A 13,047-nucleotide genomic window follows, 5' to 3' on the forward strand; every position below is an offset into this window, starting at 1 on the left:
TCTGTTGGATGCCAAAAGAATTCTCGGTGGAATTCAGACCCAGTTAAAATATATAACTGCTGTATGTTATATCAGTTCTGCTCCCAGGTTAAATAGCTTCCAGGTTTATTAAGAATGCACTGCTGCTTTCTGCATCCAGGTGAATGGTGTTGGTGAAAAATATGTTTATAAATCACATTGGCAGGGGTGAAAGTAACTTAAAGGACTTACCCGTACTGAGGCCCCCAAGTCCTGAGCAGGGGGCGGGGCCTCAACCAGAAGGGGTGGGGCCTCGACCAGAAGAGGCAGGGCCTTTAGAACCCTGGGGTCCTTAAATCGAGATTTAAAGGGCCCGGGGTTCCGGCAGCAGTAGAAGCAGCTGGGAGCCCCAAGCCCTTTAAATCACCATCGGAGCTACCAGCTGTGGAGGCAGCTGGGAGCGCCAGGGCTCAGGAGCCATTTAAAGGGCCTGGGGCTTCGGCCGCCACTACCTCAGCAGAGCTCTGGGCCCTTTAAATCACTGCCTGAGCCCCACTACCGGAGCCCCGGGGTAGCAGCAGCGGCTGAGGGCTCCAGCGGTCATTTAAAGGTCCACGTGCTCCTGTCCGCTGCTACCCGCAGCACAGCCCCGGGCCATTTCAATTGCCGCTGGAGCCCCGCTGCCGGAACCATCAGAAATTTAAAGGGCTCGGGGCTCCACTGCGGTAGCAGGGGGTGAAGCCCAAGACCCATTAAATCGCCGCCTGAGACCGCTGGGCTTGATGGGCCATTGGTCTGACTACTATCGCCATTCTTATGTTCTTAATTCAAACCTTATGAACAGGTTTATTTAACCTAGGAACAGGTTTTGGACAGATGCCAGTTGTGTGTGTATTAAGTGGCTTTTTTTTCTTTTGATTTTGTTTTTTAAAGGAGCTTGTAGTTCAGTTTAGTGTTTGTGGGTTTACATCCTTCTGACAGCAGGTTTATTTTGAGCCACCCATTATTTTGTAATAGATATAGGGATACCCTGTTCTGTCAGTACTAGTGACCTTACATCAGAGAAACACTGGTCTTCTGCTCTTAAAAGGGAATTTATTTTTATTTTTTAAATTATTATTTATAAAGTGTTAACTGTAGGTTAAATACTGTAGAGGAAAGTGTGAAGAAATGATTTCTATCCAAAGAGTTAGAGTCTAAGGCTTCGATCCAAGAAGGCATTTAAGCACATGTTTAACTTTAAGCATGTGCTTAGCTCCCATGGAAGTTAATGGGATTTAAACACGCGCTTAAGTGCTTTCCTGAGTTAGGGATTCGATAGCACAAACTAAAATAGAAAAGGTTGAGGCATGGAAGACGAAATGCAGTTTCAAGGTTAGATTTCAAAACTAGTCCTATTGCTGGATTTCCTGCAGCTTTGGGAGCTTTATTTCTCTGATTGTACTGGGCATGATTTCACTGCGGTAGCTGCCATCTGTGTATTCTGTGTTTTCAAGACCCAATGAAAACCAGAATTTATTTTAAAACTTTTCCTATTGGGTGGGTTAGTGCTCATGACCCCCGGTTGTGTTGACATTGTGCAGCGCACAACATGGGCCTGATAGTGAGTGGTCATTGAGAAGGTGTATGGGAGCGGATAGGCATGCAATGAACCTTCCCTTCACCACACACAGCTGGGCATGGGCTGTTCCCAACTCTCGCTGTGCTCTGGGGAGTACAGGGACTCCTGTTTCCCCCCCAGATCAGGACACCAAAATCAGGGGTGGGCAAGAGGCTTGGTCATGGCCCTATCCTGTGGAGTAGGGCTGGCACAATGAGGGCAGCAGCTATTTCATCCACCACTATGGAACAGACTGGCCACCCTCAGTGTGCATGGAGGCGGACTCAGTCACAGTCCTGGGGCACTAAAGCTCTATTTTGTCTCTTCAGAGGCCCGTGCCTTAAATATCATGGCCTATCCCCATGTGAATAATGACATTTCAGCATCAAAACTGTAATTAATTTCAGTTTGAAGTTATCTGTGCCAGTAAGGAGCTGAACTGTGATAATGAGGCATTAAATACCTACAGTAAAGGATATTTCAGTACCAAATCCAGGTACTGATCTATTCAGTAGCAAGGATTAGCTAGCTTCCCACTGCCGCACAATTCAATAGCACACCACACTGACCTTTCTGGGAACAGCTGAGCTTGCTCTGCAAGGGTTATGGAGTGGATCTGTGCATGTTCTGGATTGGCTTGGAGGGACTGGAGGTCTCCTATAAATGTGGTCCCTGTCCACTACCGAACAGCAGTGTCTGTGTATCCTGCCCCTTTTTCACTGCTCTGGAAGCATGAAGGCTGCTGCTGCAGTAACCCCCACCAGGGTGCTGAAATTTGCCCTGTTTCCTCTATCCTCCTCAAAATGGCCTCGGTTCTTTACCTTTGAGATCCTGCATGTGCTTCCTGGTTCTCAGCTAAAATCTTCATCTTTGGGCCATGTGGACCTTTTAAGTATCTCCACCGCTGATTGTGAATTGGCCAGACAGACATTTACCAACCAGTATTGTGTCTGTTCATAGTTTCCCTGGCATCACCTCTCAGTGCCCAGTGAGGCAGGGTCATACACTCTGCCCTTGAACAAGGCAAATATTTGGGTAGTGCATAGAAGCTACATGTTTACTCAAGGGGATTGTGTCTGCCCCATCTCAGGATTTCCAGGTGCTATGTCTGGCCAGGCTGAACAGCTTCTCCTCTACGTCACGGAGGAATCTGAGGCCAGAATTTGGCCTTTACTATTAGTATATAAATGTAAATGTGATGAAACCAACTACAGGACCAATCATATAAAATTAAAATTTAAACTGATTAATTTATAATTCACTGGTTTTATAAAAGCTCTTAATTCCTAAGAAAACTAAAATTTTCCTGCAGCATATACTTTTGTGGTTATGACTTAGGAATTGGATTCTTAATTTTTTTCCTCTGAAGACAGTGGCTGCAAATATATTTCTCAAACTAGATGTGTGGTCTAGTTTATTTAAGTAAAAAGGATTTTAAGTAGAAGTGAGCCACAGAAATGTATGCTACTTGTCTCAAACAAACATGATTTCAGCTTTTTATTTGTTACATCTATTGCTTAGTTTTTAAAGCAAGCATTTATTAGTAAGCAATCATAAGTGTGTTTGATCAGATAAAAGATCCATCACTATGTTTATTTTACCCCCTGGATATTTATTAATTTGTAGTTTATATTGAGTAAGGACCAGTGAAGTCATTGGGAATCTTGCCATCAAGCAAGATCCGGTCTTTTTAAAAAGCATTGACATTGTTGTTCTTTTAGGTGAAGTGTTGTCTAAACAACAATTAATAAAGCTAGTGTATAGAGTTCGTAGGGTTCTTAACACATTTATAATGTTTTCAGATTAAATTATGAAATAGCTTCTTATTAATGTTATATGAACCCATCTTGACGAGAATTAAGAGGTATATGAATGTCATATTAGTGTAATGTATGTGCCAGTTAGCTGTTGCAGCAACCTGTAAATCTGTTTTCATCATTTTGAAGTGATTCCCAACTCATCCTGCCTCCTTTACAAGGATAGTTATAGAAAGTTCATTCTACGTGCATAATTTAAATGTAGCTCCAGCACTGATAGTTTACCATTTCATGGAATAAAGAGTGGCTCATGCAAGGGCTTGCCTTAGGTTTTATTTGTTGGGAAACTTCCAGATTTATCATACTCTCCATAGTGGTTATGATGAATGCAGGTACAGTCTGGCTTGCAGCCAAAGGTTGAGGCTGATTAAGAGATATTGATTCCCTGTCTGAACATTAGATTTGTGGTTTCTGCCTTGAATATATTATTCATTAACCATGTAATTCAACAAGTTCATAATAATCTGTTCTGCTGACCTTAGCTGAGACTACATGGAATATTTTCTCAGGGCACTAAGTATGGGGTGACATGCTAATGCACTCCCCCCAGGAAATGCTCTGGGAGGGAGATGGATAATTCTTTGGGGTGGGAGTATTTAGCTATAGCCATTTCTTGAGCAAAGCATACTCCTCTCCACTTTCCCATGCCATCACAGCTCTGCTGGATGGTGTGCTGGCCGTGTGGAGAACTTTCACCTGTGTAATTGTATTGGAATTGGATACAATCTGAACCCTGGTGCTCAGTGAGCCCACAATATTTGGATTGTCCATTGGAAAAAAAACTGGTTATAGTGGACACATATACCTGCAGTTTAAATTAAATTTGCCAGTCATTTGTCTCTACTAAGAGTTACTGTCACCTTGATGAAAAAAGAATATCTGATGAAGTGAGCTGTAGCTCACGAAAGCTTATGCTCAAATAAATTTGTTATTCTCTAAGGTGCCACAAGTTCTCCTTTTCTTTTTTGCAAATACAGACTAACACAGCTGCTACTCTGAAACCTGTCACCTTGATGTTACAAAAAGGAAAGGAGTACTTGTGGCACCTCAGAGACTAACAAATTTATTTGAGCATAAGCTTTCGTGAGCTACAGCTCATCGGATGCATTCAGTGGAAAATACAGTGGGAAGATTTATATACATAGAGAACATGAAACAATGGGTGTTACCATACACACTGTAACGAGAGTGATCACTTAAGGTGAGCTATTACCAGCAGAGAGCTGGGAGGAAAAAATCTTTTGTAGTGATAGTCAAGGTGGGCCATTTCCAGCAGTTGACAAGAACTTACAGTGATGGATGTTTTACGAATGCTAAAGTAGCTAGATATAGGGGCTATTCTCTGCTCACACCAGTATATCTCAGTGGAGTTACTCCTGATTTACACTGGTGTGAATGAAAGGAAAGCTAAATCAAGCATTTAAAATGTCATTTTAAAGTTGCATTGAATTAGAGATAATCCACGTTTAAATGAAACATCTTGGTATGTTTTCTATACCCCAAATACACTTTTTTGCTTCTTTTTCATAGTAAAAGTTAAGCAGAAATCAATTATTTGGCTTTCAACATCTTAGTTAAAACTTAAATGTCATATGACTTAACTAATGCATTAATCATTCTACAATTTCTAGAAAGGGGCTTTTTTCCAACTTGTTCGTTCATCCTTTTCCTGAGCCGATGAAATTACATCCAAGACTACTGAACTCCGTAGAATTAATGTTCAGTTTCTTTACTGACACATGTTGCGGGGAGAGCTCATCAACAGTAAATTCTGGGGCTGCTGGTTTCAACCAGTTAGCTTCTCAGGACTCCAGGAGAGGGTTTCTCACTTTATAAGGTCAATTGGAAATTTATGGCTTAGTTTATACTCTCCTTCCAGGAACGAATGCCAGAACAGACAAAATCTGGAAAATGACTGCTTGGAAGTGTGCTGAAATCATTAGATCTGCCAAAACCTAAACAGGGTTCTCGAGAGGTTTTTCTTTTAAAAAAAATATAAAAAATTGTAATGACTGACTTATACCTTATAATCCTTGGAACCTATACCAGGGAGAACAATTGATTATATATAAGTTACATTGAACTCCACTTTATCTACTTTACACTTTTAAATTCAGCTATGGAAAAAAAATGTGCTATGAATAGCACTGTAGATGCATGTATTTATTTAAGATGTTTTCACCTCCCTTCATTGTCTTTCTTTCCTTGTCACTTTTGAATTTCTCTCTTTTTGGTGAATAGCCCCAGGCAATCAATACGATGCTTCTGTTTTCTTTAACTAAGAACTTACACTAAGGGGAGATTCTGTCATTGTAGGCTGAGGATCTCAGACATAGCCACAAGGGCTGGGAAGCTTTCTCCTATGCCTTTACTCTAAACTCCTTTCCTAATGCTCCTTCCTTAGTAATGACAGTTTTTGCCAGAGGGGACCATCTATGAAGCCACCATTAATACCAATAAGACACGAACCTGTTGATCAATCAAAGAATCAATTTGCCTTTTGGCACTAAATGTTATCTCTGTAATACAAATTTTGCTCCTAACTTTTATTCTGTTAGATGCAATGTGACTATATTTTTATTGTTTGAGATTTCATACCTTTGTTTAAATTTTAATATTAAAATTAATACTAATTTTCTGTTTGTGGGCTACTACTGCCACCTACTTTTTATGATGACTCCAAAGAAAGTATATATTAAATCAGATTTTCCTCTAATATTATTAATTTCTTATGCCTTAAGAGGCCATTCTTTGTCAATCAATAAAAAATAAAATGTTATGCAAAACAGTCATGAATCATCATACACACACAAAGAAAAGGCATCCCCAAACCTTTGAAATTGAAGATTTCAGCCCCAGTCTGAGATGCAACCCCACATCTTGAAGACTAGGGAAGACATCTCCTCTATTAGCAAAATGTCACCTTCTGACATTAAGTAGTTAAGACAATAACCTAAGGAAAAGCTGAGAACATCAGGATTCAAGGACACAAGTACATCTCCAAAATTGATTAATTTTTTAGGAAAGAGTTTTAAAATATTAATTTACTGCAATATTTATTGCTTCAAATCCCATGTTAGAAGCCAGAACAAAACCATCAATAGAAGTGTAACATACCCTGGTGGGTGGATAAACCAACATGGCTAAAAAGAAAAGGAGTACTTGTGGCACCTTAGAGACTAACAAATTTATTTGAGCATAAGCTGTAGCTCACGAAAGCTTATGCTCAAATAAATTTGTTAGTCTCTAAGGTGCCACAAGTACTCCTTTTCTTTTTTTGCGAATACAGACTAACATGGCTGCTACTCTGAAACATGGCTAAGTACAAGAACTTTGCATGTTCCCAGCCTATGCAAATGATATGTTAAGATTGGCAGTTGTGCCAATTTGGCTGCCTTTGACCTGATTTTATTCCGGTGCAAGTAAAAATATTTAATCCTTTGCCACTGGAAAGCTCTTTTTAGTAATGGAACAGTCACACAAAAAATGTTTTTCTATTTCAGCCTTCTTCAGAGATCTTACAAAATGAAATTGGCTGCGTGCTCCATCAGGAATTGTTTTGCAGGGATCTCCTGTGGGGGTCTGTGTGAACAAAGAAATAGTTAAGTCACTTGAAATAAATGGCATTTATTGAATCTCATTGCATGGAAGGATATACTTTTATCACCAGGTTATACAATGCCATTGTACCACCCTGCTATGCAGTGCTGCACTAGTATGTCAAGTATTGTAGTGCATCTGTATCTTCTCTTTCTTGGGGCTCATCCTCAGCTGTGGAAAGAAATATGCAGTAATTCAACTACTTTCTTCCAAATTGCAGGTTCAAACCTCAGCTGGTGTAAATCAGCAGACCTCCAGTGACGTTAATAGAGCTCTGCTGATTTACACCTTCTGCAGATCTAGCCTCCTGTTTGAATTTAATGTCAGGAAATATGAAATTATCTCATTGAGTCAGCAGTTTTCCAGCTATGTTAATGGAGTTTAAGTTTCCCAAAAGGCAAGTGTTCAATAAGTGATCCAACAGGCACACACTCTCTTTGAAACTTGGGAAAATTAAGGCCCAGGTCCTGCAATCTTCACCACACAGGAGAACTCCTGTGCCTAATGCAGGACCCACTGACTTTAGTGGGACTCCATGTAAACATAAGGGTCTCCAGTTGCCTAAGGTTGTAAATATAGTCCCTAATCCCTGCATAAATTCAGGACTATACTGAAATTTGATTTAGTTGCTCTTTGCAATGTTGTCGTAGTCGTATTGGTCCTAGGATATTAAGAGAGTCAAGCTGGGTGAGGTTATATGTTTCATTGGACCAACTTCTGTTCATGAGAGAGAGAAGCCTTCGAGATACAGAGCTCTTCTTAGGGTGTGGGAAATGTCCTCAGAGTCTGAAAGCTAAATACAATATGGAACAGATTGTTTAGCATCAGTAGTTACATAATATTTCAAGTGACCATTCAAGGTGAAGTGGCTAGTTAACTCCTACGCAGGAAGAAAAAAGGCAGTAGGAGAGTAGATAGTCAGTGGGTTATAAATTGTTGTAATAAGCCATAAATCCAGAGTCTCTAAGTCTTTATTTTTTGTGTCTAGCAAAGTTATGAATTTAAGCTCCCTGACTCATCTTTTGAAGGTGTTGTGCAGGTTTCCTTTGAGGACGAGGACTGACGGATCAGATACAGAGTGATCACTTTGTGAAAAATGTTCACTCACAGGTGATATGGTGTTTTTGTCTTTTATTCATTTTCTATGTGAGTTCATTTGAAAGTGTAATGATTGTCTCATTTCACCCTCATAGTTGTTATTGGGTCATTCAGTGCATTGGATGAATTGCTCTTTGTCAGAATCTCTCCATGGCTTGATTTCAGAAGAAACCAGTCCATGTTATTGCTCAGATTTTTGCATTACACACCTTAGATTGTATTATTGGGCAGACTGTCCTTCACTATTTTATCCATTTTTGTCAGATTGGGGCAGGACCAGTCCTTATTTTGTGTCCAGCACAGAGCATACTGCAGGCAGTTAACAAATAATCTGAATGTATAAATGAATCACATAGTTTTAAAGCCAAAATTCAGTTTTCCGTATGAGACTTACTTATAAGAAATGTATTTCCTCTGTATGGCTAATGCTTTCAGTTTACAAACTTAGCTTCACAGACCCACTATTATCATTTCAACAGTTTAACTGTTGCAAAAACACAGAGGCATCAGTAGCACCATTAAGTTTAAAATTAATCAGTAGCCAGGTTCTTCATCTCATGATCTATTTTGTTTAATCTAATTTATATCACTTTTCTTTGTTGTAGAGCGTAAAGATTTCTGGAAGGGATTTATAAGTCTGATTTTATGTTTAATGCCTAAAACAATTAGTTTACATATGGAGCATAAAATTGTTGCTGAAATTAACACAGAAGGTCTATTTTCAAGCTTGTAGTTTTTAAATTAATTTTTAAAGTAGATATGGGTAGTTGATAGTTAGGGATTCAAACTCAACAGGTATGCAGTCCTATACTGGAGTTAGCGGTATAATAGTTTAAACCAACCCACTGATGAAAAGACAGTGCATTTTCAACAGGCAAACTTGGATATCACAGTGTACATAAAGAGGAATAAAACACTAATTGGATGATTGCTAATGAACAACTGGTATCTGAATAAATCTGACTGCTTGATCCTGCTTGCCAGAGATTATGGGCTAAAAGCCAGATTCTGGTGCCCTTCCTCTACAATTAGTTCCACTGACTTCTGTTGAAACACAGCTCTGCCTGTCCTTCACCACATATGACCAGACTACTGCCATCAAGATAACCTAATGATTGGATGAGGTCACCTCATGGATGAAGAATAGCTGGTTGAAGCTAAATCTGAGCAAGACAGATGTGATGCTGGTGGGTAAAGAAAAATATTTTGAAGAGCTTACAGCCATGGATTTGTCTCCTTTGGTTGAAGATTACACACCCACAATCGGCCAAATCAGTCTGTAATTTAGGAGTGCTCCTGGATTCCTTGCTGACATTAAGCTCTCACATAACAGCATTTAATGCTTTATGCCATCTTCAGTTCGTTAGAAGTCTTCATCCCATCCTGGCAGATGATGATCTGGCCTCAGTTATACACACATTTGTCACCTCCTGTCTTGACTACAGCAATAAAGTATAGCTGGGCATGAAGCCACCAGCACTTAGGAAACTCCAAGTACAGCACTCTGCAGCATTTCTCCTCAGCAACATTCGCTACCATGAGCACATCAAACCTGTCCTCCCTCTCTATGCTGATTTCCCATGGAATATTGAGTTTAATTCAAGATTTTGGTCCTTATCTACCTGGGCCCAGTTTATCTAAGGGTTTTCCTGAAATTCTGGGATGAAGACTGTGGTCAGTAATTCTGCTCCTTAGGCACAATGGAACTTTCTACCATCTGTGTGGAAGACTGAACTTTCACAGGGAGCTGGTCTGAGGCTGAGAATAAACAGCAACTAAGTACCTTCACAAGCCTCACCACCTTCCATTGCAAATGCAAAGTGCAATTCTTGGAGCTTGTCTTCTCTAACATAAAGGCATAATAGTGTATACATTTAAAAACAAACAAACAGAACCACTGCCAAAACAAAACATTACATTGCACACACAATTGTCCCCCCGGGAGAGGTTGAGAGAGAATGAAGTGCAGATGTTAATTACATCACTTAATGCGCTAATCAGAGGTCATGAGATACTATGATGATGAGGACAGTATAAGAAGCTATGTAGAATAGAATAATGTAAGAGTATGAGAATCTGATCCTAAATTTTCTGCTAGAGCTCTATGGGCTTTCCACCTATGCATGAGCAAAATGTCCATGCACCCATGGCTCACAAGTCTAACCACCTGCATACTAACATAAAACTTCAAACATGGAATGCACACAAGTAGAGGTCAGGGACTAAAAGTTATGCCAACATTTTGGACAACAGCCACAATGCAAACATTAGGGAATGAGATGGGAGCAATTAACTCTGCATCGTTCTGTGTGATAGCAAGAATGGCTATCGATAGACCTATCATGGAACTGACATAAATACTGCACAGCTGCCTCTATATTTCTTTACTTTCTTGACTCTATCAAATTCTTCATGTTGGCTCTGCAGATGGAGTTGTAATTTTCAGTGTCCTTAGTGTCATGACAAATTAAACAGAAAAACAATTAGAGATTAAATAATTATAAGATTATATTTCATCGGCTTGTTTTGCCAATGACATCTCAGCAAGTAGTATGTCTTACAAAGGACACATTCAAAGGATATATTCATCCTATGCTGAGTCTTAACAAAAAGTCTTAGACTAGACTATTAAAGGATTAACTTCCCTTCATGTGTTTGTATCTGCTTTTTTAATTATGTAGCTAAATTTCTTTCAAATAAATTTATTTTCTTTACATTTCCAGACTTGATCCTGCTCCATCAAAGGCATCAGGCAAGCACCCGTCAGATGTGTCATCACTGGAAACTCAGAAAAACACTGCTGAGCCAGAGGACCTCTTTGATGATATCTAACTAGGCTTTTTATTCTATTTTTGCTGAGAAAATATCAGAACAAAATTCCTGTTCAACTCTAGCTGTTAAACCATTAAGATTAATTACACAATGAGTTGAAGCCATTATTCAGAGAGGGTTATTTGTAAATAATGGCAAATTATTCTAGCCTATCTGTATAATCACATCAGTTGTCAAAATCTTTCACTCTGGACATTCCAGCTCTTGGACCTGATCCTTAGATTGATTTGTGAGACTCTGGTGAGGTCTTAAAATCAGAGGCCCTATACTACTATCTCCAGTGTAGGGAGTGTGTCTGGGGAAAGAGGGCACGGTCTGAAGATCTCTACACCCCAGCAATCCTTGGCTGCTCTGTATTACAGTGGGGACCTGCTGGTGGCTTAAAGCCAACTTATACTTGCCCTCCACACCTCACCATCACCCCCTTTCCCGAGCTGCACAAAGCACAGCTCAGGGACTGGACTGTTCTCTGCATTATTGAGGTGTTTATTCTAAAAGAATTAGTTTAGAAATTGTACTTTGTGATGGAAAACACCTGTATACGTTTAATTTATGGCTTTCCTTAAAGCTCTCAAAGGCCACCTTTCTAGCATGAACATAACTTCAGTATGCACTCTGAGATGTATTTTTGGCTTTGGGAGTGAAATGGCTGTAAGTTGATATTGTCTATTTTTTTCTAACATATTGAATAGTGTCAAAGTAATTATTCTTCTATACTGAGACACTGACATAGCCTTTTAATATAGTCATTTATGTAATGCTTTACTGATTTTTCTCAAGGTGATTTCTAAAAAGAATAAATGCATTTAGAAAAAGACACCTTTCCTGGATTTTTTTGTTTGCTTGCTTGCTTTTATTTTTCAGTTTGGGAGCCATAAATATAAAGGGGTTAGTTGGCAAAGTTAAATGGCCGACCTTTTCCTGTCCTAGAAAGCCAAGTTCACTTGCGTTACTGATCATGCATGCTTACATGGCAATGGGCCAACACAAGTGTGCAAAGTTAAGCATGGGCTTCAGTTTTTGCAGGAGCTGGGCCTTGCAAAGGCAGGGCCTGCTCCAACTCACATTTAAGTTAACAGCGACCAGATCATTTGTCCCAGGAAGGTTCTGATCCAGCAAAGTATTTAAGGATGTGCATAGTCTCACTGAAATCAACAGGACTACTCACACGATTAAAATTAAGAACTTACTCAGTGCTTTGCTGGACTGAGGCCTGTGCACTGCTTCAAATTTCAGTGGGAACTGTTGGGTGCTCAGCACTTTTGAAAAATTAGCTACTCGTGCCCTGATCCTGCAAATATTTGTGCATGTGCTTAACTATAAGCACATGAGTAATTGCTCATGTGCTTAATGTTAATCACCTGTGTAAGTGTTTGCAGCACTGGAGCCTAAATGCGGGTTTAAGAGACTAACTTAAGGCACCCATTTTTGAAGAATTTTGCCACAACATTTGAAACTCACAATGGGCTTTAGAACAATGTTATAAATCACAAAGTAAAAACATAAATAGCTAACATATTTTGCTTGCTACAAAAGTTTTATGTCTGAGAAATGACAGGGCCACAAAAGGCTCATTCATACATCCATTCATAGACATTGCCTGATTTAAAATCTTTCACTGCTGATCTGACAATGCTTTCAGCAAATGTTTGTATATAGACTCAACTTTAACATTAAATGTTCCATGACTTAACATGAAATATAAATGCTTGAATTAATTGTGCCTGAAGCAAAAAAAAAAAAATTAGCTAACCTAAACTGAATGTCATTCAAAATTCCTCTCTCAAGAAGCTGTTAGTTTCTACCGATATGTTATATAAATAGCAACTGTTGCAGCCAATTGACAAATGTAATAAATCCCTAGAGAATGTTTACTTTTTTGAAGGTGTGAAGAATCAAGCTGAGAGCTGGGCAGAAAAACGTGACATTGAACATGTCTTGTGCTATATGAAACTGATCATTTTTCAGGATGGGTACCTGCATCTCTATGCTGGTTTCTGGGACTCTAGGTCTATTTACCTTTGCTGCCCTGCCCCCAGTCATAGAATCATAGAAGATTAGGTTTGGAAGAGACCTCAGGAGGTCATCTAGTCCAACCTGGGGCTCAAAGCAGGACCACCACCAAATAATCATCCCAGCCAG

At 39.5% G+C, this 13,047-nt stretch overlaps 1 protein-coding gene across 3 annotated transcripts in view; it reads left to right on the forward strand.

The window, feature by feature from the left end:
* XRCC4 (X-ray repair cross complementing 4) overlaps nucleotides 1–11,720 on the forward strand; it is a 285,186-nt gene extending 273,466 nt beyond the window's left edge. For all 3 annotated transcript variants that reach the window (XM_038401661.2, XM_038401662.2, XM_043514263.1), the window contains one exon: nucleotides 10,797–11,720. In XM_038401661.2, the coding sequence (XP_038257589.1) occupies nucleotides 10,797–10,905 (109 nt within the window). In that variant the 3' untranslated portion in view covers nucleotides 10,906–11,720. The remainder of the gene's footprint in view (nucleotides 1–10,796) is intronic.
* Nucleotides 11,721–13,047: the final 1,327 nt, after the last annotated feature.

Source organism: Dermochelys coriacea, chromosome 5 (genome assembly GCF_009764565.3).
Source record: "Dermochelys coriacea isolate rDerCor1 chromosome 5, rDerCor1.pri.v4, whole genome shotgun sequence".
Lineage (NCBI taxonomy): Eukaryota > Metazoa > Chordata > Testudines > Dermochelyidae > Dermochelys > Dermochelys coriacea.